General features: G+C 41.8%; 1 protein-coding gene across 9 annotated transcripts in view; it reads left to right on the top strand.

The window, feature by feature from the left end:
* The window catches only part of magi1b (membrane associated guanylate kinase, WW and PDZ domain containing 1b), a 140,423-nt gene that overhangs the window by 55,454 nt on the left and 60,232 nt on the right, over window positions 1-24,737 (top strand). For 8 of the 9 annotated variants that reach the window (XR_004613788.1, XM_034584765.1, XM_034584762.1 and 5 more), the window contains exon 2: window positions 4,930-5,046. Coding sequence is in view for 7 of the 9 variants with exons in the window: in XM_034584765.1 (XP_034440656.1) it covers window positions 4,930-5,046 (117 nt within the window). In the remaining 2 variants the exon portion in view is untranslated. Of the gene's footprint in view, window positions 1-4,929; window positions 5,047-20,908; window positions 20,913-24,737 lie in introns of those variants that run through there. The other variant, XM_034584767.1, reaches the window with a different exon arrangement.

Raw genomic sequence — 24,737 nt, 5'->3', positions numbered from 1 at the left:
GCTAAATTTAACTGGAAGTGGGTTATATTTGAATGGCACAAATACATTTGACTTTAAAGCCTACTTTCTTTACTATGTCCCACTTTGGAGAAACTAAATTTAACAATAAACAGCCCACTGAAGAAGGCTGTAGTTCTAATCATAGCTCCTGCCTGGAAATCTTTCCCTTGATGTTAAAAAGACTATTGAAGAGATGAGACTAAAAAGTTATTTGTTACCTTGCATGCCAGACTGTTTGTGTTTTCTACATTGATAATACAGTCAGTCTCCAGCCAAACATGGTGACTCTGCCAAATCTGACTTGGCTTAGTGTGAAACAGGCTGGCACACTAGCATATTTACTGCTTTCTTACTTAGGCTGTTGCTTTGTGTTAAGACGGTAATTGTAGCTGCCATTGTCCAGTTTGCTGATTGACATTAGAGTATTTATTACATTTATTCCTAGGCATGCAATAAATTGTAACCTGCAGTACAAATCTGTGCACATCACATAAATATCCAAAGGCGGCATGTTAGAATGTTTATAATGACAATGCTAGCATGCAGATTTTTAGCGGCACGCTGATTAAATTTTTCTTGTGTTAGCATTGGCCAACATTACACATGAAATGCCGTAAATATTGGACTAAGGCAAATTTGGACTTGACAATGGTGGTAGAAAAAATGTCCAGGGATCAACAGAGAGATGAAAAATCATCTAGCAGGGGACGTTCATATCTTTGTCAAAATTTCATGGGAATCCAAAATTTCTAATATTTTTCTGTAAGGAATTTCAGATGGTCATCAAAGTAAGTGAAATGCATCCCCAGAATTTTGATGCCAAATATTTAGCCTATATCCAGCCATTTATTCAGTGGATAATTGAAACTTTTGACTTGCTGGTGTCAATAGAATAAAACATCAGGTGATCATTAGAGTCAGATATGGAATTTTATTTGGAGGGGGGCATATCGATATTGAAGAGTAAAAAATATACTGATATATGCATACATATTAAAAAAAATTGGCATTGATTCCTTAGAATTCATAATCAAACAAAAACTTGAATTTAAGAAAATTAAAAAAAATGTTTAAATGTAAAATATAAACATAAATGCATAACTGTTCTGCATTGATTATTATCTAAAATAAAAGATTTCATATAAATGCATATCACCAAACATTAACACCAATGATATGTCTCATACTGATTTTTATTGGCCAAGCGACTGTTCGTCAAAGTCACCATGACTCAAGTCCAGTGAGCCATGAATTCCTGTTGCACATTTCCAATAATTGTTGAGTTATTTCATTCCATCAAAAACGTCAACTTCATGGTTGCAGAGAGGAAGGTTCAGGGGATCACCAACGTCAGCAGGTTCCATCCTCTGCAGACCATGGTCACGCAAAATTACATGGGAGTCTATCAGACAGTATATATTTCAGTCCGTACTAAAATATTTGAGAGATGGATGGAAAAACATTTGTGACATATCTGCCCTTAGTGAACATGTAAATTCTGCATATAAGATAGGAAAGGTAACTTGTGAAGGCTCCTCTAAAAGCAAACATTAAATCAAACTACAGGGCCTCCTCCAGTTAAACTAATCAGGCGAAGGTAAGTTTGAATTTTGAAGTCTTAAATCTACAGCCTCAGCTTTTAACCATACACACAACTATGATTAATTTCAGGAACAACAGTGAGGTCATACAGAGACAATCATGTAGCGTAAACATAGCTAAAGCATTTGAGTATCAAGCAAATAACCGGGGCTCTACACTACGTAATGACGCTGCTCATGTGGAGCGTGAAGGACTCGTATAGAACCAAAGTCTTCTGCCATTTCCAAGTCAGCAGAAGTCGGTCAAACCTTTCCTTTCCCACTACGGTGGCCCAGTGAGCAGGGGGATCGAGTTTCAGTGAAGTTTTTTTTTTTCCGTGCTGTGAATACAGATGTCAGCTGCCAGCGGAGGGTCTGGCTGGTGCCATTTCTGGCTCTGCATGTCTGAGCAGGGCCTTGGCTGGATGATCAGAGCTCAGGGGTGCAGGGGTGTGCTCAATGGGAGATGCCTGGAAAAGTAGTGGGGCATTTTTACATTTGAGCTGTGTCTAAAATTCTTTTGATGTTTTGTGGGGATAACTCTGATGACGACTCTCTCTCGTGCATAAACCCCTTCACCCCCACTTTCCTTCTGCCATGGACTGCGTGTCTCCTTCCCAAAAATCTTGCTCGGTTTAGGGGGCTTATGGAAAATCTATAACAGGTGGGCCGTGTTTGAAGGATATGTCTTTTCTAATTATGTGTTTGCAGAGGGATTTGGGTGTGTGGCTGCTGGGCCAAATGTTCTCTCAGCCCAGTCCTGCTGCCTGCATGCCTCTGCGATTGGTTGAATATGAATCAAATTGAAATGAGTGATTGGTCAATTAAACATGTGCAAACTTGGTCAAATGTCAGAACTTTGCTTCAAAAATCTGCTTTAAAAAATTGCCTTTCAATATCGGGATAGCAAATAAGGGAGTAAATAAGAATGTGATTGTACTATTATACTTTTGATTTGCCTCCTTTGTTTGCCATCACAGCTAGCATGTTTTATCATTCTATACACAGTACCAAAACAGATCAAGGCAACATAGTAGCAGTTAGTTACTTATGGTGTTAACATACTCACCATTGGTTTAAATGGGCTGACTAACTGCCTTAAAGGCTTAAATGGAGGTGAGAGTTGACATTTGTGCGAATTAGATGGGCGAGATTCATGGTTTGGCGTTTGCAGAATTTGAAATTCAAGGATAACATAGTCAACTGTATTTGTGCTATGTTTGGACAAATCTAGACTTGATTTGCAGCCAACCAAAACACTGAAATCCACAGACTTAATGAGAGTGGATTCAAAGGAGTCTGATGGTGTTTTAAGTCATGGGCGAGAACAGGAAAAGAGAAAGGAAATGTGGTGGAATGGTATTTGACCTCACACCAGAAACAACACATTACTCTGGGTTGCCACAAAATGTGTTAACTCCTGGAGTTCATGTATACTTTGGTTCCAGCCGACACCTCAGTGCAGGCCATTCAAAAGTGTTGTGGTCTTCTGCATTTGCTTGTTTTTCTTATGAGTGACGTAAAGACAGACTCATTTCAATGAAACGCTCATTGGCTGAACTGCTTTCTATTGTGTCAAAGTGAGTTTTAATGTCAGCCTTTGGTTCCAACCTGTCTATGTCAATTGTGGACATTGGGTCAAATTTTCAGACTGTACTTCAGGTCACCTTAACAGTTTCAGAAAACAAGCTTCAAGTGGTACTAATGTCCTAAACCCCTCAAACTCACAGGGTCAGAGGGTTAGTTGGAGGTCTGCTTGTGAGGAATACCCGTCGCTCTCCAGTAATTGATGTGTGTACACAGCACATCAGGGGCTCACTGTTGGCCTGAGCGTTGGCTCGTGACCTGTTGTGAGGATTACACCACAGTGATGTGTCTGGATGGGACGGGGCCAGGAGCAGCGTTTCCTCTCAGGGAGAGGTCAGGCAACAGGGCGAAGACTCAACCTTTCTTCACAGACTGTACTAAACGGTCACATCAGTATGAGGCCTATTGTGGTTCATCATATAGCCTTTATCAAAGAGTGTAATTAATCCCCTGTTACTTCAAGAGCCTGGATTCACAAAAGATGTAATGAATCCTAATTTTTGTAAAGGAACCAAATTAAAGCATTATACTCATCTTAAATCCTGAATTTAAAGCAATATTATTTTTCTTGCATTTATTCCTGGGTTTTATATTAACATTTTTATGGTAAGCCCAACAGCTTCCAACCCCCTAACGTGACCATAATTCGGTTTTAGCTTTCTGCGATCTTCTCATGCATGTTTATATGAATGACAGATAGAGATGTGGGTCACATTAAAAAAAACAACGAATTTGTATCATGTCTGTGGGATGTGCCAGTTGTGCTTCAATTGTGTTTTTATCATATAAACCTACAATTATTCTGCCAACTGTACAGACTGCTCTTCTGTACTACGCTAGCAATCTCAATCATCTTATTTTACACACACACACACACACACACACACACACACACACACACACACACACACACACACACACACACAGAGAGAGAGACGCACACATACAGATGCACACACACACACACATACACATAGTTTCCATGGAAACAGGATCCAGGGCCTTTTATGACTGGTTGTTTGCCCAAGACAACCAAAACTGATCTCAGCAGCCAAGCAAAGACGGCAGATAAATCATTTGTATAGTAAATAATGGGACGTGTACTAATACAGAACGTCATAAGATGTTTGTTGTTGCCCGCAGCAGCGTTGTTGTTGAATTTGGATCAAGACATTGTCATATTCATTAGGTAAATTATCTCATTTTTTCCTTTTGTGTGACAGCAGACAGGATGCATTTCACATCTCTGCTCCGTTACTCGTCATGTCATTCTGTTTGTTTTGTGTTTGCACATGCCTGTAATGTGGACACTCACTGTAGTGGCAGCACAGACACACACATTCAGACACAAGCACACACACACATTCGGACACTTTCCAGCCGAGCTGCCCCTCAGTAGCGTAATGTGTGTCTGAGGTCCAGATGGCGTAGCAGTGGGAGGGCTGATTTGCGGTGCTAGCTGTAGCGCTATAGCAGTCTTAGGTTTTGCGAGCCTTGGCTGGTTGCTGGGAGAGAGTCTACGGCCAGTAACCCCTCTGAGTTACAATGGCAAGTGCACAATTCACAGCCATGCACTCAGCGGCCAGCTTTGCTGTGGTAGCAGGGTAAACTTGAGTATTTCTTTCTGTGGGAGCTGTGGGGCTGTTTGACACTTGACTATGAATTATAACCGTGTTGATGTGACTGCTAGCCTTGTGTGTTTTTGCTTCAGCTGTTTTGATGCAGTTATCATATGTTTTCCTGTTTGTTTCCCCAACAACAGGAAACAAGCTTAACAAGGACCTGAAGCATTATCTGAGCCTGCGCTTCCAGAAGTCCTCGCCTGACCACGAACTGCAGCAGACCATCCGAGACAACCTCTACCGTCACGCCGTGCCTTGTGAGTCCTTGAACTTCTTTCAGCTTGTTCTGTCTTTACCTTTGTTATTTCCTGTTTCTCCTGGTAAGCTTGTGTTTATGCTCAGGCATCATTGAGTTTTTTTCTTCCAAATCCTGTTGATTGCTTTTGACACTTTGTTTATTTGAGTTAAAACACATAGACCTTGCTGTAACCCAGAAGTCTATCACCCTGTTCAGATGTGGTATTAACATCTGTCCTGAGTGATCCAATTGCAAGTGGTCAGTGCTAAGTGCAGGTCTGAACGCAGTCAAATGCATCCTGAATACGTTCTGAGATCCGATCACTCAACTACATTCAGAGGTGGGACGCATGTGGCCACAATCTTTTGTGAACACAAATGCATCCTGGGCCACATTTGAAGGACCCCTACTCAGCTGATGTCTCTGACCCGCAATGAATCAAACATTTTTTACGCTTCTCAGTGTCCATGCATTGATTTGTTTGTCACCATAATATCAACAATGATCACCACATAAGGATTAATACTTTTTTGAAATTGGTCAAATCTATCTTCAAAGCAGAGCTGCACAAGATTCATTCAGTCCCCCCTGACTCCACTCGTGCTCTCTCTCTCTCTCTCTCTCTCTCTCTCTCTCTCTCTCTCTCTCTCTCTCTCTCTCTCTCTCTCGCACATCTGTAATCTCAAACTGGGTAAAAACTGCTTAATTTGGTCTTTGCGAACCCAAACAACGAATGTGTCACAGGAGAAATATTCAGGAAACATTTTAATAACAGGTCTGAGCTGAAGAACTTAACATTGTCCACTTGTGATCGGATTTCTCAGGAATTATGTTGATAGCAGGTCTGAACAAGACCTATTTTTAATTTTGTGAGTATCCAGATAAAAAACAAATAAAACCTGGTTATGTCAGTGTGAGCCACTGTCTGAGCTCCAGGCATCCTCAATTTTAGATCCATAGCTGCCTCACACATATGCCTTGTGTGTTTATCTAATTAATTTAGATTATTTCAGTCTAGTCCAAGAATGGTCCGCCTTGCCTTTTGTCCAACACTGGCCAATCATTTATCCTGGCTGATAATTTCATATTTTTCTCCGAGCTCCCTCACATTGTGGGTTGATCTGTTAAACTTATCCTTGTTCGTCCCAAAATGGACTTTCTCACCTGCCTCCCAAGCTGCTAACAAATAGCAAGTTAATGTAAACTCATCCAGCCTCCACCTTTCATCACTTCGGTCAGCACAGTGTTTGCTTTACTAATATCGTTCGATCAGTTAGAGGAAACATCTTGTGACTCCACAGTGAAGAGGCTCCCAGTATCTCATGGCCGCAGGATCAATAGCACCAGTAATTATAGACGTTGTGGCTTCATCCTAGTCCCTCACCCTCTATCACTAACTGGTATCTCATCTCAACTGGTATCTCATAATCCAGGAATAGAGGCTTGAGTCTTTGACTCTTTTCCCTCTGACTGTCGTACAGCAAAGATCTAAAGGCACATTTGTTTCCTGACGCTGGATATCTCCCTTTGTAGCTGCTGCTGCTCAAAAACTTAAGTAGACATGTGAAGCGTTTTATACTTCCCTGCTGTGAAAACCAACCAAACCAAGACAGCATCGATGCTAGAGACATTGAAATGTAGCATTAGCACCATAATAACAGAGTGATAAATCTGATAAAAGTGCTGCTCCCTCTGTTGGGAAGCAGATAAACACCTACAATGACTGTAAGATTAGTATCACATGCTGCATGAAATCAACTGCACAGATCACAGTCATTGTTGTTTAACACTGGAGTAAGAATTTAAGATTGAATTTAGTTCAGTTTATTATAAGATAGTCTGTTAAATATAATGTAAGAATATCCATTAAATAAAAAAAGTTACTTATTAATTATCTTTTGATCAAGTAAGTGAATAATTGCATCATTTTTGCAGCTACACATTTCATACTTTTTTTTCCTACTGCAAATTGAATGGACTACTGTTCCCAATTCAATTTGGAATATTCAGACCTCATCAAAACCTTAAACAACTTTTTTCTTGGTAATTACTTCTCACTTCCACCATCACAATATATTTTCCAAAGACTTAGCATATTGGATTTTTTTGGAGTTAATTTCGGACTTGAAAGCTTCTCTTATTTCCCCAAACCCATGCTTTTCCCTTAATAGTTCTCATCCGTTGGTTTTTCAATTAGTTTATTCATGGCCCTCTCACGCAAATTACTCTCTGTATTACGGAGGCTTGTTTAAGGGACTTTATCTGCATTACCTCCAGTGCCATATGTCAGCCAGACACTGTTGGAGGATGGGGGTCTGACCATAATGGCCATTTTAATCACTGAGTGGTCAAATGCACACCAGTAAAAAATCCTGGTGTTGTTTGCAGTAAACAAAGCATGAAGGTGTTCCCTAGGCCATATGTTTTATAGGACTGTAAAGTTTTGTTGTCGTGCACTTGTACAGAAGTGTGAGACTCGTTGGCTCATGAAATTTATAAATCCTTTGCCACATCTTAATTTTTTCCCCTTAATGGGAGGTTATGTTAAAGTGGGCCCTGTCAATGCATAAATATTCTCTAATGCCCTTCACACTCACAGAACAATACAAGACTTAAGACAGCAGTTGTGTTGAAAGCAACAATCATTTACTCTAAGTGGGAAAGTGAGATAGATTTGCGTGGACTGCTTTGGCCTGCGATTGTAAGAGGTCAGTGTGTGTTCATGTTGACATATGTCCGAGGGCTGTTCAATGTACTGTCCATGTGTAGGTGTAGGTGAAGGTGTGATTAATGCACAGCCAGCAGGTGGAGAAACAGATGGAGAAGTGTGTCCGTGGAAGCTGGAGCCCCTCCTGCCTCTACATGCAGGCAGAAATGGTCACAACTACCATTTCTGCACATTTTTGGAACCACATTAGTGCTAGCTCAAAATGAATGGCGAATCTTTTCAATTGATATTTTTGGGGCTTGGAATATATCAGGTGTACATTAGTCCCTCCTGTTTCCAGGAACTAGCTCAGCTGATACTGTACATACCCACTAATCTTGACTGTGTCCATACATGCAGAAACTGCTCTGGAGATTCAGCGCTCGTCAGATCTTTTGTTGACCAAAGTCAGAACAAACTTTAAGTTCCTATTAAAAGTGTTTATATTTGATTAGCATTTTAATTTAAGATAATCTTCATATTATTTGTCATTTCTGCTACTGATACAACACATGCAACTGTTGTAGTGTTTCAACACAATTATCACATTAAGTCAAGTACAAACATGCATTGATTTCATTAGTCATCTCGTACGTGTGGCCAGCAGCTTATTATTTGTTTGTGTGTCCTACACTCTTGTGGGAAGATTTTCTTCCACTTTTCTGGAATGGATAATTCCCAGTGCACTACAGTTACTGCCAAGTCACGGTGCTAGCCTAGAGACTCTTTAGATGCCATGTGTTGTCTGTAATACGATGCAACATGTTTCTACCTTTCTTTTCACTGGGCACCAAGTGGCTTCTCTAATACTTGTGGAGGTTTGTGACATCGCTCTTTAAACTCCAGCCTGCTTCACACTGTGGCTCTAAACAACCAATAGGAGTCAGAGTGGAGGCAGTAGGGACACAATCCCTCACTGAGCTTTACACCAGTGATCACTGCCAACTATTTTTGTTTTGCCTGTGTACCGGCGACAGCCTGTGGCCGGAGGTATAATGTTTTCTGGTTGTCTGTCTTTCCCAGTCTTGTGAACACGCTATCTCAATAACACCTAGAGGGAATTTCTTTCCCAAATTTGGTACAAATATTCAGTTGGACTCAAAGATGAACAGATTAGAATTTGGTGGTTAAAGGGTCAAAGGTCAAGGTCATGGTGACCACACAAAACCTTTTTTACCTCATGAACTCATGAGAGAACACCCCGAGAAAGTCCTTTCAAATTTGACAAAAATGTTCACTTAGACTTTCGGTTGTCAAGGTTCAAGGTCACACTAAAACATAAAAAAACAAGTTTTTGGCCTCTCTATCATGATCTCAAGTCTGTCTTGAGGGAATTTCTTCACATTTTGACCAATTGTCACTTGGTTTCATAAATTAACTGATTTAGATTTCAAAAGTAAAGGCCAATTGACCTTGTACGAGTCTGGGGAAAAAAGTATGTAGACTGAAACTGCACTGGTTATTGGAGGCATACAACCGCAGGGTGGGGATTCTAGTTTTGGGGGTTGGCATGCTGTGTGTGGTTACTCTGTGCCACCCATGCACTCCACCATTACAATATGTCTGCAAACCAAAAACCAAGATATGGTTTTCATGTAAAAAGGTAGAAATTAAACGATAATACAAGTTATGTTTGGCTAGTTTAAAAATGACGAAAACGTATACATTGTCAGTATGTTCATCAGTAGTTATCAGGATATATAGCATATATTTAAATGGATTTATAATATAAATATAACAGATGTAACATTTGAATACCTCATTCAACACTTTTGAGAACCATTACCCATTCCTTCAGACAGTTTATTCAGTCTCTCCACTCATGTTCCCATAACCCTGTTAAAAATTTGGAGCCACAGCTCTTCCACCCTCCCCCCATCAGCTGAGGCGTCCGTCAGCTTCCCTTGTGGTCACCCCCGTCCGCACGTTCAGCATTCCCAATCTCCATTATCCCTCGCCAACCCTCCACCCCCCTTTCCCACTCTCATTCCTGACCCCCCCACCAACTAATGACACCGCTGCCTCTCGCTGCTGCTGCTGCTCCCTTTCTCCATCTGTATCGCTCTCCTTCTAGTCATATTTTTCCTGCCAGTCACTCAGAGCAGTAGCAGGAGGAATAAGACGAAGAAGAGGAGAGGGATTTCTGTTTGGTCTATATGCTCTATGAGCTCAGCATTCTGTGCATGTGAGCCCTGAATTGAAAGCTCTGGTCTCTCCTGCATCAAGGCAAGTTGCAGCATTGTCTGCTGTGGTTGTTGTGATGTTGACGACTCGGGCTTCGTTTCCCAAATGAGCGAGGTTTTAGAGGGTTGTGTTCATGTGCACGTGCAAGTGTGTGATGAATCGCGGGGCGGGCAGCAGAGACGATTGGACAACCTGTATATAGGCTAAGAGGACAGCTCAGAGGGAGGTGGGGGCTGAAGCCTCGGGGCTGGAGATGGGGGTGGGGTGGAGTTTGGGTGTGGGAGTGGGGTGAAAGGAGGGGGGATGGGTGGAGAAGAGAGAGAGAGAGAGAGAGAGAGAGAGAGAGAGAGAGAGAGAGAGAGAGAGAGAGAGAGAGAGAGAGAGAGAGAGAGAGAGAGAGATGCAAAAACACACACATTATCCAATCAACGCTGGCTGTGGTTAGCTAGTCAAGCTAACATAAACATATGTACACATGATGTGGGTTGTGGTTCTGCCATACATAACTGTGTGGTTTGATATGGGCATGTTCCTGTGTGTGATTGCGTCTACAGTGTGATGTGTAAGCAGCATGGTGTTGGTTTGGTGAGGTTACAGATATCATCTACAGATTCAATCACACTTTGTCACCTGAAACAAAAGAAACGCCCTGACTTTGAGAATGACTGCGCCGTTCCTGAAAAGCAAAAAGTGGTGAATCAAGAAAGACGAAACTGTGAAGACTATGTCAGTCAGATACTCTGTGTGTGTGTGTGTGTGTGTGTGTGTGTGTGTGTGTGTGTGTGTGTGTGTGTGTGTGTGTGTGTGTGTGTGTGTGTGTGTGTGTGTGTGTGTGTCAACAGTTTGACATGCATTACATTAGGGATGACGAGACATGACTTTGTAATGACGAGTCCTTCCTGTCATACCAGTTCTACGCTGTATTGCACAAATTACATAGTTTGCTTTGCTCTGTACTGGACTCCACCTCACAACTGATATAATGGCCATAGTTACAAACAATTTTGGTGAATCTAGACTTGAGCCGTTTTCAGACATAAAAAGTCCAGAGAATTGGGTCCGGACTTTACCTGCAGTTTGTTTTTCACACATGCACTACGCAGCAGGAGGTTCTCTTAACAGATGCGTTCACAACAGCAACACATCCTCTGAATTATTCAGATGAGAGGTGCAGCAGCCGGGTACAGAGGCAGGAAGTGATGTATTTACTCAGCTGTGGAGATCACGTGGTTTTCTTCACAACACAAAGACACGGGTGTTGGCTCTTAATACTGTTAGATTACTGTTATCAATGCTTTTCTTAATTGTTAAACATACGTTAAATTATTACCATGTAAAACAAGCAGACAAAAACAACAATATTTTGCTTTCTTGCAGAGAGTGAGTTGAAACGATTGATAACACTTTCATATCAGTGCATTAGAGATGAAGCTGGGGCCAGGAGACATTTAATTTAGCTTAGCCTAAAGGCTGGTGACAGGGGGAAACAGCTAGCCTAGGTCCGTCCAGAAGTAACATAAAAGTAAGACTAATCACCTCCTGGCTCAATCTTCACATCGACACTGGCGTTGGCTCTTATCACCACAAACTCAAATCTGAATCTGAATCCCGCAGAGGATCTCCTGCTGTGTTCTCACATTGGCTCTGCTGGACTTTTTGCTGACATTGTACCAGGGGGCCAGGCGGAGAAAGTCATTAGAAACTCTGCAAATACACCTCCTCCACAGAAATCTCGGAAGTTCAGTATATGTCTGAAAGCAGCTTTAGTTAGATTTGTGGGGGCTCCCAGCATGCAGCAGGTAGACCAAACATATGCTGGGAGGGAAACAATAGGAGTTGAACTGATGCTGGTGGGGAAGTTTCTTTGTAGCTAACACACCATGAGCAGGAATCTAAGAAAGGTTGTCAAACAGAGTGAATGATGGGAGAAGTCCCCCAGATTCATAGCACCATACTGCCCCGCCCACACACTCTGGTGCATGTATTGTAAGCACACACTCAATCACTGACACTGTTGCACACACTTATCGGACGGAGGCATGGAGATAGGAGAGGATGTACTTCTAAATTCGGATGCTTATTTCTGCCTCTGTGTGATATGAGTCTGTTTTGACATATGAAAAATGTCATTTTGCAGCAATGGCAGCTCATACTGTTTCATTTGATGATCAGTCTGACACTGGTACAATTAACCATTGACACAGTTTTACCAAACAAAAAATTACAACTTGGCAATATTATTACATTGAAACTAAACACTATTAGAATAACTAATGACTATTTGCAACTGAGATCATGATACACATGGTCAGATTAGATGAAGGTTATTATATCCATGATGTCTCATAAGTCATAAATATAAAGTATGAATATCTCAAGTTATTTATAACTTTATTAATACATATAATATAGCTTTCAGAAAAGGCCTAGTTGTGCATTAAGATGCTGACAAACCATGACACTGCAGATATTGAGAACTAACAATGGGATGACACAAAAGAGTTAAATAGTGCTGTTGTGGCAGTTATTTGTTACAGTAATTAATGTTTTGTACCAAAATAAATCATACTAAGTTCTCTGCAGGACATCCATCAATTACATTGTGGCTTTGAGAAGTTACTGCCAAAGAAGAACTTATGAGGAGGCAACATTTCGTCCAAAGATTTAACAATTAATCTTTTGGTTTTTTGAGCTGCTACTGGAGTCGACTCAACACAGTTCACTGTAACTTTTAATTTTTTCCAACTGTGAGTTGCTCCTTTGTTTCTTCCACTCATTGCACTGTGGAACAATAGAGTCCATCAACACCACACTCACACACCAAGTGAATTTGGTAGGTATGCTGACATCCTTGGATAATCTTAACTATTGGAATGCCACTTTAGTTTCTATTTAAGGGTTATCTGAGGTATAGAACGGAACATCACGCGACATTTGACCCACCACCCTTTTATATCTTCTCACTCCCATCCCCCTCCTCTGATCATAGAGCATGAAAATGGCAGGGTAGTGCCAGTTTACCACTTTGACTTTGACCAATGTGCTTAATTTGAGGCTCTATGCACATGTTGCTCATTCCTATTGACATCCTGGTGGATTTGTTTTACCATCATCTGCTGGAATTTTAACTTTTGCACTCATTCTTTTGTGTTGAAATTCACACGGCTCTAGCCTCACTCCTGTCCATGCCCCCCTGCCCAGGACTTTTCCCAGGCAGTCCCCATCTGCCTCTGCATTTCCTTTTAAGATTCTTCCCCTGACTTCTGTCCTCTTTACATGTTGGTCAAGGATGACTAGTGTGGAACTTGCTAAACGTTCAGAACACGGGTTTGTGCGTGTAAGGACATCGCTATCCGGGGGGAGAGAAAAGAAAACAGAGGTGATGGGAGAGGAGGAAGAGGAACAATAATATCTGATGGGCTCTGTGAGGACAAGAAAGAATAGGGGTGAACAACCAAGTGAAAGAAAGGGAGCGAGCGAGAGAGAGGGGGAGGTGGGCGGGTGCATGTAGAAGCCTGCAAGACTAGAGACAGCGGGGCTCAGTCAGTCAGTGAGAGAGAAAGAGAGGGAGACAGAAGCCTAGCACTGGTGTGTGTGTGTGTGTGTTTGTATGAGACGGAGAGCATTATAAGCCAATGTGGATGCTGCTTAGCGTAGCTCCTATTAGCTTAGCATCACAAAGCCAAAGCTGGACAGAGGACAGACGCATGGGAGGAGGAAGGGGAGGGTGAGGAGGAGAAGGAGCTGTGAATCTGCACTGGTTTTCCTTCCACTCATTCACACCTGATTGGATTTTCTTTTCTCCTGATCGACGTGGTTGTTGTTCTGTGGACTGTAGGAGAAGGACGAGAAATTCTCCCCCCACCACCACGGGCTCCCTGACTGAGGTATTATGTTTTTGTGTCTTTGGGCGTTTGGAAAAGGGAAGCTGAGGGTCGCCGTGATTTAATGGTTGGGGGTTGGGATGGAGAGAGATGGAGAGGCAGGCAGGCAGGCAGGCGGCGAGGATGGCTGTGCATCAGGCGTAAGGCATCAGGAGCAGAGCGGGGAGGACGGAGGCACATTGCTGGCAGTAATGGAGGCTGATGTGTTGTGGTCAAAAGGAAGCTGTGTGTGTGTGTGTCTGTGTCTGTCTGTCTCAGGTATGCGTGCGTCTGTGTGATGTCAGTGCCCCCCTTTGATTCCTCTGTATGTGTGTGCTCAAAGTGCCACTTCCCATGTGTGTATGAACAGGATGTGTGTTTCTGGTGGATGGCTGAATTAGGGCTGTGATGTGTTGACATGCTTGATCATATTGGAAGCCATTACCTCCAGCTGCAAACTGCCGTCTGCCTGTTTGTCTGTCTGGAGCTTCCAGGATGCTGTAAGGTTAGCAGTCCTACCTTTCTACCCTCCCTTCTTCCTCCTTCTCTCCTTTCTCAATCCATGTCATGTCTGGATGACCCCCCTCCCTCACCGTCAACACCCCCATTCCGTATCCCTCCATCCCCACTCCCTCCCCGCCCCTTTTAAATGGATCATTTTTAAAGCCCTTCTTTTCCATTTAGATATGTTGCTGTAAGGTAGAGAAGCCTGTGGTGCTTTTCTGTTTTTTTTCTGGGTGGACTAAATAGACAAAGGCTGGCTGACAGTGTGTGCGTGGGGCATTTTCAGGAAGATTTCTGGCTGATTTAGCTTTACACTGCACGACTGGCCCTTCAGGTTTTTGTGTCTCATTCTAATGCCTCTTGCTCCCATACACTCCTTTCTGTATGGGAAGTATTTAGAGCTTAAAGCAAAGGCAAAAGATCGGAGCATGTCACAGGTCCAGGGAAAGGCCTGTTTTGATCTTATTGTGGTTTTGTACATGCGTGTGTGTGTGTGTGTGTGTGTTGCCCCCTCATTGCGAGGCTCCTTTAGCCAGCCCCCCCCCCCCCCACACATACACACACACACACACACACACACACACACACACACACACACACACACACACACACACACACACACACACACACACACACACACACACACACACACACACACACACACACACACACACACACACACACACACACACACCTTAAATGAAAGGTGTGTGTGTGTGTGTTAAATTACTAAAAAAAACAGCCTCTCCAACATTGAAATCCCTGCCACTGCCACATAGGTAGGACTCCTGACATATTTTTGGGGATGTAAAAAATCAGGTAGGATGGTTGATGGGGGACAAAACTAAAAACGAAATAAAATAAAGCAAAGCAAACTAAACATGCAGCCAGGACGTAGTCAGGAATTTAAGGACTGGAAAATGCTGGAATCTGCGGCCTGTGCTTTTGGTTGGATTAACCCTTATTGGGACAGATGGCTCCATCCCCCTGCCGACCGAACAAACCCCAGTCAGCTCCTCACACCTCCCTGTGTGTGTGTGTGTGTGTGTGTGTGTGTGTGTGTGTGTGTGTGTGTGTGTGTGTGTGTGTGTGTGTGTGTGTGTGTGTGTGTGTGTGTGTGTGTGTGTGTGTGTGTGTGTGTGTGTGTGTGTGTGTGTGTGTTTTTCATGCAAAAAAAGAAAAACAAGCACTGGCAGGCTAACACCGGCCAAGATGGTGGCTGGATCTGTTTTGGTTCTGGAATATGACGCCGGTCTGCTTGCGCCTCCACTTGTGTTTGGGTGCGTGCAGTCGCGTGTGTCTTGAAAATGATCCATGAGGACATGCCTCAGTATCTTCTTGGAAAATGTGGACTGGCTGGCCAGCTTGACATGAGAGCATGTTTATTGTGGAGATTTGGAGAAATGCTTCTGTAATAGCTTCTGCACAACAGTTGGGCGGATGATTGTTTCCAGCTTTTCAAGACAGGGACTGTTATCCATGTTCTCTATGAATTGTCCACCATCTACAGTACATACAATATTCTTTATGTGGTCACTTATCTCAGCAAGATAGACTCTAAAGTAAAGTCAACAAAATGTGGTCAGTTTGAAAAACCATGTCTACCAGATTACACAAGATATGACTGTATGATGCATTTATTTACGTGTGTTAATGCCATTAGTGTCGTCCTGTGTTCAGCCTCACAATCTATAAATACCTTGCAGACTAGGCTTCGAAATATGGCATACTTTCATTGTAGGAAATATACTAGATGGCATACGTGTAATGGGTTTGACTTGAAAATGAAATGACTGGACTGTGAAAGACATACTGAAGACTACGATTGCCTTTAATGTAACACAGTCATCACATTTCATTTCAAAGCAGCTTGATTCAGTGCATGGGGCAATTTCCTCTGCAGTTAATACAGGCAAGACTTAGGGAAAGCATTTGGTGGCTGTATTTTGAGGCACCTATCTTTATCAGAGAGGAAGCCAGAGCTGTTAGCGCACATATCACACTGGGCCACTGCTTCAACCCTTCGCTTGACTCTTTTGCGTGAGACGTGCTCAGACTGAGGACAGCAGAGACTCCAGACTCCAGACTTATGCTAATGCAGAATAAACCAGACTGTCTCCTGATGTCTTTGAGCAAAGCACACAAAACTTTTTAGCTCTAAGGGCTTTCTATCAAAGGTAAAGGATTGTTTTATTCCATGTTGCTGCCATTAAGTTTAGTTTACACATCAAAGTCTGCTTATGGGAGTAAACTATACTGCACAATAAAATAGCTTTGGCCTTTTGTGGCTTCAGAAGTAGATGTGTGAATTTTGATAAATTGTCTCAAGTGACATCACTCGAATTAGTGTTGGTCGGCGCTGAAGCCTTCAAGTTTAAAAACCAAAACCATGTTGGCTGACCAGACCTCTGTTATCTCGGCTTGAGACGAGCGACTTCAGGCTTTATCAGCTTAACAAACAAATCTCGCGATTGAACATTCGGCAGTAGAGTTTCAACATGGACACTTCAGGTGCCAGGTTTTGACAAGAGAGAAGAATGAGTGGATTCAAAAAATGATATCCCTGGTTTTGCATCATTGACTTTGCTTCTGTATGCCCAATGTGACTCTAATGTGAATGTAATCATAGATTGTTGTACAAGTGTAGATAAAGGCATCAATATGACTTATGGGTGATGACACATATTCATTAATATTTTCATCATCATCATATATTCTGTATTATTCTTGTTTCTTGCCTTTTTTTCTGATACAAAACATTTTGCAGTTTCACTGCACAAAATATATTAGAGAATCATCATTATCCTTCCCATCTGGATCATGGGACCATAAATCATTTAAATATGTGAAGCAGCCTAGAAGTATGAGGCTTCATTTGATGTACTTTTAAATTATATGACATCATCAGCATCTGAGTGGCAAAAATTGAGTTTGGGCTCTGGCAGGACTTGAGAAAAACCACAGTTGTCCTCCAGTCAAACCCAAAAGAAGGGACGGTTGTGCCTGGCCACACAGGCAGTTGTCACATCTGCCAAAACACAAATGATCAGATCAGAGGATGGGTGGACGAGCCTTTGGTATTAACTTTCTTAATAGTCTTTGTATGAAAGGAAGAGTGGATGAATAGTGGCTTAAAGATTAAGAGAAGGAAGTCGCTAGTGTTTTAAAGATTTAAAGAAGTGGAACAAATGAGAGGAGCAGCTAAAGACGGAATAAACAAAGCTTGAAATGAAAGCAAAGAGTGAAGTGGAGGAGTCATAGGAGCAGAAAGGAGTGATGGAGGGGAGGGCAGGAGAATCTCTTATTCTATATCCAAAGCTTCACGCTCATAAAAATTGTAATCAAGCTTTGTAAATAATAGCTTCTCTGATCTTGTACATACATGTAACTGTACACAATATTTTGTCAGTGATGCATGTGTTTCATCCACTTAACAAAAAACTAAAAATGTCCCTAAACCCCTGTCAGCTTGTAAGTGCTGCCATTGTTTCCATGTCAACAGCAAACTGCTTAAAGTGCACTCTTTCAAATAACTACCGTCCTGAATGACCCGAATGCCTAAATACAAGCTGAGTAAGAATAGCCGGGGATATTAATAGAACATTTATGATAATGAATCGTTGCCAAACACATTTATGATGGCCTACTTTTCACTCTTGACAATGATCATGAACAATATGGTGAAACACGTCATCTTCATGTGTTATTTTCATCCCTGCATTTTTGAATCGCCCAAGAAATAAACCCACAGAGCTCTGAACTAAAGGTGTTCCTGCACCTTACTCTGCATTTTGTTTCTCTGAACCCTCTGACTTTTGAAGACAATTTGTAACTAGGTCATACTGAAGTCTGTATATCTGTTGGTGTAGTGTGGGCTTACTCTGAAGGCTTGTCTTAGTCAAATAATGAGTTGTGTGATCACGATATACATAGTTATGTCACTATTTATAACCTATAGAAACAAAGGATTAAACTAATTTGGACTGCTCTAATCAAGATGTCTTAAAATTCTTTGTTCCAAGAGGAAAGGTGCATACCGTTATGTAACCTTTGCTGTAATTTTGCTGCTGCAGTTCGTCTTTGTGGAACCACCTTCACAGTTTGAACAGCGAAGGATATTTGGACTCATCTACTTGGATCTGTCTGATTTGGTTGCATCAGAACATAGACATGTTCACTTTTCTTTCTCTAAACCTTTGTGGGTGTTTCGGATGCCAAAAAAAGAGAAGAAAACCTGGTGCTAATATGAACGAGGTAAATAAGTCTGGGTCGCTTACATCTTTAAACATCAAGAAAACTGTAAGATTTGAGCAAGACGAAGACACGCTTTTGAAAGATGCCACGCTTCACGTCCATCCTGGATCTAATGCAGATGTCGAACAAGACCCCTCTTCAGCTCCCAGTCAAGAGCCCAAAGTTGTCCAAGGAGTCAAGCCCAACATTGTCCTTGTGGAGGGAATTAAATGTAGGTCACAGCTGAAATACAAGGGCAGGCCTGGGGGATATGTGGGCTCAGGGTGCTCAACTGCTCTGGGGGGGACGCAAGAGTAGGAAATAAACAGATTTTTCACTCATGGTTATTTTTAGAAGCTGGGTGTGCCTGTACGTGTGCCTGTTTAAACTTCCGTTTTACGTTTTTCATCTGTTTGATGCCACTGAGTTAAAAAAAAAAGATGGCTAATTTTAATGCCATGTGTTTTCCTTTGTCACTAAAACTCAGTTGTTTCTAGGCTGAGCTATTTTTCATTGCATCCTGTCCTCACACAATAAATAGCCTGGCTGACGTGATCGTAATTCACCTCAGTCTTTCATTGTGTTGTGGAAGGTGTCTCAGGGAAGCATGATTGAAGGATATATTAATTTACATCTTTCTTATACTACCATTGTACTCTGAGATCTAACCTTAGTACCATCCTCTGCCTTCAGAAATGTTAGCAACCTTAGTCTGAGTCTACGATGCCACTCGAAGGGCAGAGGCTCCCTTAAAATAGTCTCCCAGCAATTAAATATAGATGAGGTGCTTGGATTTGTCTGCCAGGGAGTGTTAGTTGTGCTTGAAGAGGGAAGGGGTACAGATCGTCCATATATTAAGCACATTAAGGTAATCCATTTTGTTCTGTTGTATTTAAATCACAATGTCTATTTCAGGTTTTGAACTTCTGTGGTTTGTTCAGTTTGAGAAATCCAAACACATTTATGTCAAATTTATTCTCATAAAAGTAGAGTAGAAAGCTCTTTGTTGTTGAATACTAGTTGAAGAGGTGACTCATGAAGGCAATATACTGTCAAAAGTGAGTTTAAAGTCTGCATAGTCTGAGACGGATGCTAGTTATAGATGTTTTGCAATAGATTTGTTATCAACTGACTTTAACAAGCCTTTTCCTATTGATGTTTGTTTATCGAATATCCCAACACCATCACACAGTTGTCCTCATCGTTGTTCTTGAACGAAGATGTGAACCATGAACGCCGTGGTTCAGTCAGCTCAGTGGAGATTTTGAAAAAAGTTGTCAGAAACAATCTGAAATTGATCCTGTGTCAGCCGAGTGGAGGTGTACACAAACTAGAAAGGCCAAGGTCACCGCGAGGGTTGTGTCCAGTTGCTGCCGTGTATCGATTGTTGTTTGAAAGACATCATGGTGTAACTGGATGCTCTCTAAGCCCAATCCTGACATACTGTGTGAAGAGAAGAACATTTTGATTGTCAGTGCCAAGGTCACGCTGACACTGAAATGTTTGCTATTTGTTTTAGAAACTGTAAAAAATCAGTTTTAAGCTGCAAGATTTAAATAAAAAAAAAAAATTCAACATTTGAAATAGATTGGATCGTAGCATTCTCAAACTACATACTAGTCTAAGCATCAATCCTAGCCCTGCTTACCAAGTGTGTATGGTTTGAGTGTTAGCAAACAATTTAGGGCTGCAGCTAGCAATCAATGTTACTATTGATTAATCCAATCTTTATTTTATCACTTAATTATGTGGTCCATAAAATATGAGAAATTTGTGAAGGATATCTAAGTGAAGGAAACCAAATTTCAAAGAGATATATTCAGATGTCTTATTTTAGTAAACAGTTAGTTCAAAATTAGTTTTTTCATTTTCTGTCAATCGACTAATTGATAAATCAACAACTTGTTGTAGCTCTGACACATTTTACATCCTAAAGACAGAACAATATTTGCGTCCTATTGGAATATTTTTTTTTTATTTAAAAATCTTGATTCTGCTTTAATTCATCTTTTTCCTGGCTCTTGTCCCCTCTCAGTATTGGAACTGTGTATGTGTAGTGGACGTTATGCTGCATTAAACCCCATGAAGTGATTACCCTCCACCTACAGCTCCTGTTAAGACACAAACCATGTTGGTGGCCGTGCACCTCCTCACCACTGTCACAAGTGTGTACGTGCTGGTTGGTAGGGTGGTGTTTTGTGGAACAGCTGCTGATTGTAACAGAAGGTGTTTCCCTCGCAACCCTTTTGTACCATTACAAGCTCTTTACATGTACATGTGCATGCCAAACATGCACATACGCAGGAGTCATAACACTCGCTGCGTGACTGTTGGCATCTGAGTCAACTCTCTGCTGGACTGCCAGAGGGAAAAAGTGGCGTTGGGCCGTGCCTTGTGTCTGGCTGTGTGTGAGGGGACGAATGAGAGGATGGATGGAGAAAGAGAGAGAGAATGACACAAGCAACGGATGTGTCGAGCTCTTAGTGCTCTACATTTTTAACTGCTGATTCACCGCAGTTCAAATCTTGAGTGTTACCAAATTAGTATGCCACAACCATGGCAGTTTCACAAAATGTTATGTTAAGATCCGCAGCAGAGTGATACACTCTGGCTCCCTACTGTCTGCTGTCCTTATACAGAGATTCAAATGATATCCGGCCAATTCTCTTGCTACTTAACATTTGCAACCCTCCAACAAATACAGACTAGGGATGCCAAGTCATTGTTGAAGTTTGCCTCCTTTCAGTCAAATATATTGACAATTTGGAAGGAATTTCTGATAAATTCTTTTTTTGAAAAGAACTTCAGACTTTTATTCATAATATAGTTTGTTTTAGAAAACAGAGACTCATCATTTTATATATGTGTATGTTGAAATTTGGTCATATTTAGTGGCACATGAAAGCAGTCCACCTGTTTGACGACAAACGCTCCACCTCCACATAACCCCTGAAGATGCTTACAGAAGGAAAACATAGCTGACGTGTGAAAGAACAATGTCTTGAAGCACAGTGTTTTATAGACTGTGCACCGTTAAGCATAAGAATATGCAGCTGTGTACAGCTGGGAATTAACCAAAAATGTATCGTAACCGGCATTTATAACCTATACACCTATACCGACCTAATTCTGCTCATGTCGGTTATTTTGGTTAATACTTTCCCCAATGCTTGCATTCACAAACTGTGGGGTCTCCGCTACTTTTCGTGCCGTATCACCCTGCTGCATGTCCTCCCTCCTCACTCCCAGCTGAGCTGCGCTCACATTCCACTTTAACAATAAACACCAACACTAATCAGAAGTTATTAGGACACGTAGTCTATCTGACAGGAGAGAAGTTCTTCCCTCAGATTATGACTCAGCGCAGTGTTTTAACTTCGAGCGAAGCCCCCCGTTTATCCATGAACACATAATAATGAATTCAGCAGGTTTTTACAAAGATCAGTGTGAGTGATTAGAAAAGAGCAGAGGAGCAGAGTCACTTGTTGACCGACACTGAGTAATGCTCCGAGTGATGCACTCCATGAGGGTGGGGTGTTTGTGTCATAAAATTATCGTTCATTAATCGTAATTGAGGTAAAAGTTTGAAATAATCCTGATATTGATTTGAAGTCATATCGCCCAGCCCTACAACTGTTCTGTTTCCAAGTCTCCCTTTTACAACCACCTTTTAAATTAGTCTGAATACAAGCCTAACGGAAATTTGTCTGTCTCGATCCTTGCATTCCATGTAAATGTTGCTCCTCTAAGTGTATTTTTCTCGCTTTCACTTCTCTCTGCTTCTGTTTACTCCCACCCTCATGTTTCTCCTGCATACATCATTTATGCTTTTTCATATAGACCAGGCCTTTGAGCTACACCTCTGTGCTACTTCATATTTGTGGTAGAATTAAAAAGGGAGTTGTGAAGTCATAGGAGACCGTGTAGAGGACAGCATCATCACTGGAGGACAAACGTCTTCATGTAGCTTCCCCATATCTCTCTCTGTATTTCCGATCCTTCATGGGTTGTCCCTAGCAACAGCTGAAACCCTGTGGCAGATGATGCATGAGAACTGAGAAATCACTTCCGTTTTTTTTCCTTATCTATTTGTGAGAACAACATACAATCCTGGATTGTTTATTGTGGTGTGTTACACAGTTACAAGCTACAGTACATTTACTGTTTTTGTGGGCATGCAACCATGCATGTGTTTTGATGCAGAAGTAGCAGCTCCAAGCTCCCCACACTACAGTACGCCTGCCAGTATCTCGACACTTGCTTCCTTGATCCTCTTCTTGAAATGCTAATGATAATTTTTTTTTTACAACGCCCACCCATCCATCTCAGCTGGTGAAGATGTTGGAGCTGTTAAGCCACGAGTCAGCCAGCGCTAGACGAACCCCCTCATAGCAAATCTCCCAGGCATCATTATGTGTGCCAGTTGCAGGATTATGCTAACTCCTGCTTGCCTTGGTAGTCTCACTCCTTCACTATCTTTGTCTGCATTTTAGAGGTCAACATTCTGAAGAGTTGTCATTCAGCTCCCCCAATCCCAACTCTAGGCCGGAGTCCCTGTGCCTAACTCACAACTACTGTGAAACTCTATTTCACAGCCGAGTCAATGGAGCTTTTGTGGGGATAGGCTATTGAATTAATTAGGCCTATAGCAATGACAGTGTCTCACCCCTGGTTCTGTGCCAGGCCTCTGCATTTGTATCCCTGTTGAAACACCGGTCACAATTCCACTTCCTGTTTGGTTTTCTAAAAGCTGCAAATGGAGTTGAATCAATGGAGGCTTCTGTGCGGGAAGTGAGCTGACAGTCGGCTGAACGCTCTGCTTAGGTGGAGGACTCCCCAAGTTTGACATTCTGTAAAAGACTCAGAGCTGGATGCAGTTTGTTTGATAGACTTCAGGACCCTAAATCAGTTTTCACTTGATGTGTAAGTGAAGTTTGTGGGCATGAATACTGAATTGTATTCATCTTTTACACCAAAAGTAGTGGGAATACGCAGAATTTATTGTATGGGTAAACCTGTTAAAAAGGCGACTGACTCCTTTCCCATTGCCAGTAGACGAGTTTGCCTCAGTTTTTTTTGTGGTGAGTTAAATTTGATGTGACGAATGCGCCGGAAACTGGGAAGCAGTTTTTTCAGGGTTACATCTTGCACAATGTAGAGATATAAATTGCTGTTGCACGTTGTTCCCAAGATTTAAAAAGTACACGAACAATCGTGGCTATTTATGCACCAATGCCCGGAAGTTCAATGTGCGCAATAACGTCACACAAAACAAGTGCCAGGTCAGCATCTAGACTGCTCAAATAAAGATGAAATTCTTGCATTCACTTGGGTGTATATTTCCATCAGTGCTGATCGGAGACGGAGCCGATAAAAAACCTCCGTCTACTGCAGAGTCATTTGACCCCAGGTGTGAATGCCGATTGCATCAATTCCCATTACAGACAAAATCAAAATATTAGGTTTGTTGACCAGTGGAAAAGGGGCCTAAATCATTGAAGGAAGATTTGATATATCCTCATACTCCCGTTGAGTAGCTCAAAATAGAGATATCATAAAAGACTGAGTTATTTGACTGAACTGATGCATGTCAAGAATATTGTGTATGAAACCTTCAGTGTCCCCAGAAGTCTCCAACATGCCTGCCTCTCTACATATGTCGCATGCTCACTTGCGTATAATGCAAGCTTGCTTTAGTTAGGATCATCACATGTGTGATTTATCACCAGTGTCAGTGAATGTGGCTGCAATGGGAGCCTCTCCCCACATTCCCCACTCATCTATTTTTACCCGCAACCCAATGGAGAGAAGACAGTTAGACGAAGAGATGGATGAAAGCCAAGAGGAAGAGAAAGACCTCTGCTGTCGCTGAATAGATGTCTATCACAACAAGCAAGATGAGAAAGATATTTTTCCGTGGCGCTCTCTAGATGCATCAAACTGATCCATTTCTCAAGGCACTGACAGAAAAGGAAATGAAGTAGGATACAATAAGAGTAGTTGAGAGTGAGATGCCTACCAAGAGAACATTACCATTGTCAGACAATGGTGGAAAAGTGTGGAACATGTGAGTTAGCCATCTAAAGACTGGAATCGCTGAAAGAAGAAGAATGAATGAAGAAAATGTAAAAAAAAAAAGTGACTATTACAATGGGTTTGCAGTGCTCTAATCTCACCATTATGCTGTAAAGCTGTTCACCACTGACGCCACACGTGCCA

The sequence above is a fragment of the Hippoglossus hippoglossus genome, chromosome 5 (genome assembly GCF_009819705.1).
Source record: "Hippoglossus hippoglossus isolate fHipHip1 chromosome 5, fHipHip1.pri, whole genome shotgun sequence".
NCBI classification, from domain to species: domain Eukaryota; kingdom Metazoa; phylum Chordata; class Actinopteri; order Pleuronectiformes; family Pleuronectidae; genus Hippoglossus; species Hippoglossus hippoglossus.
Note: the sequence above shows the minus strand (reverse complement) of the source record. Positions and strands in the feature narration are given on the sequence as shown.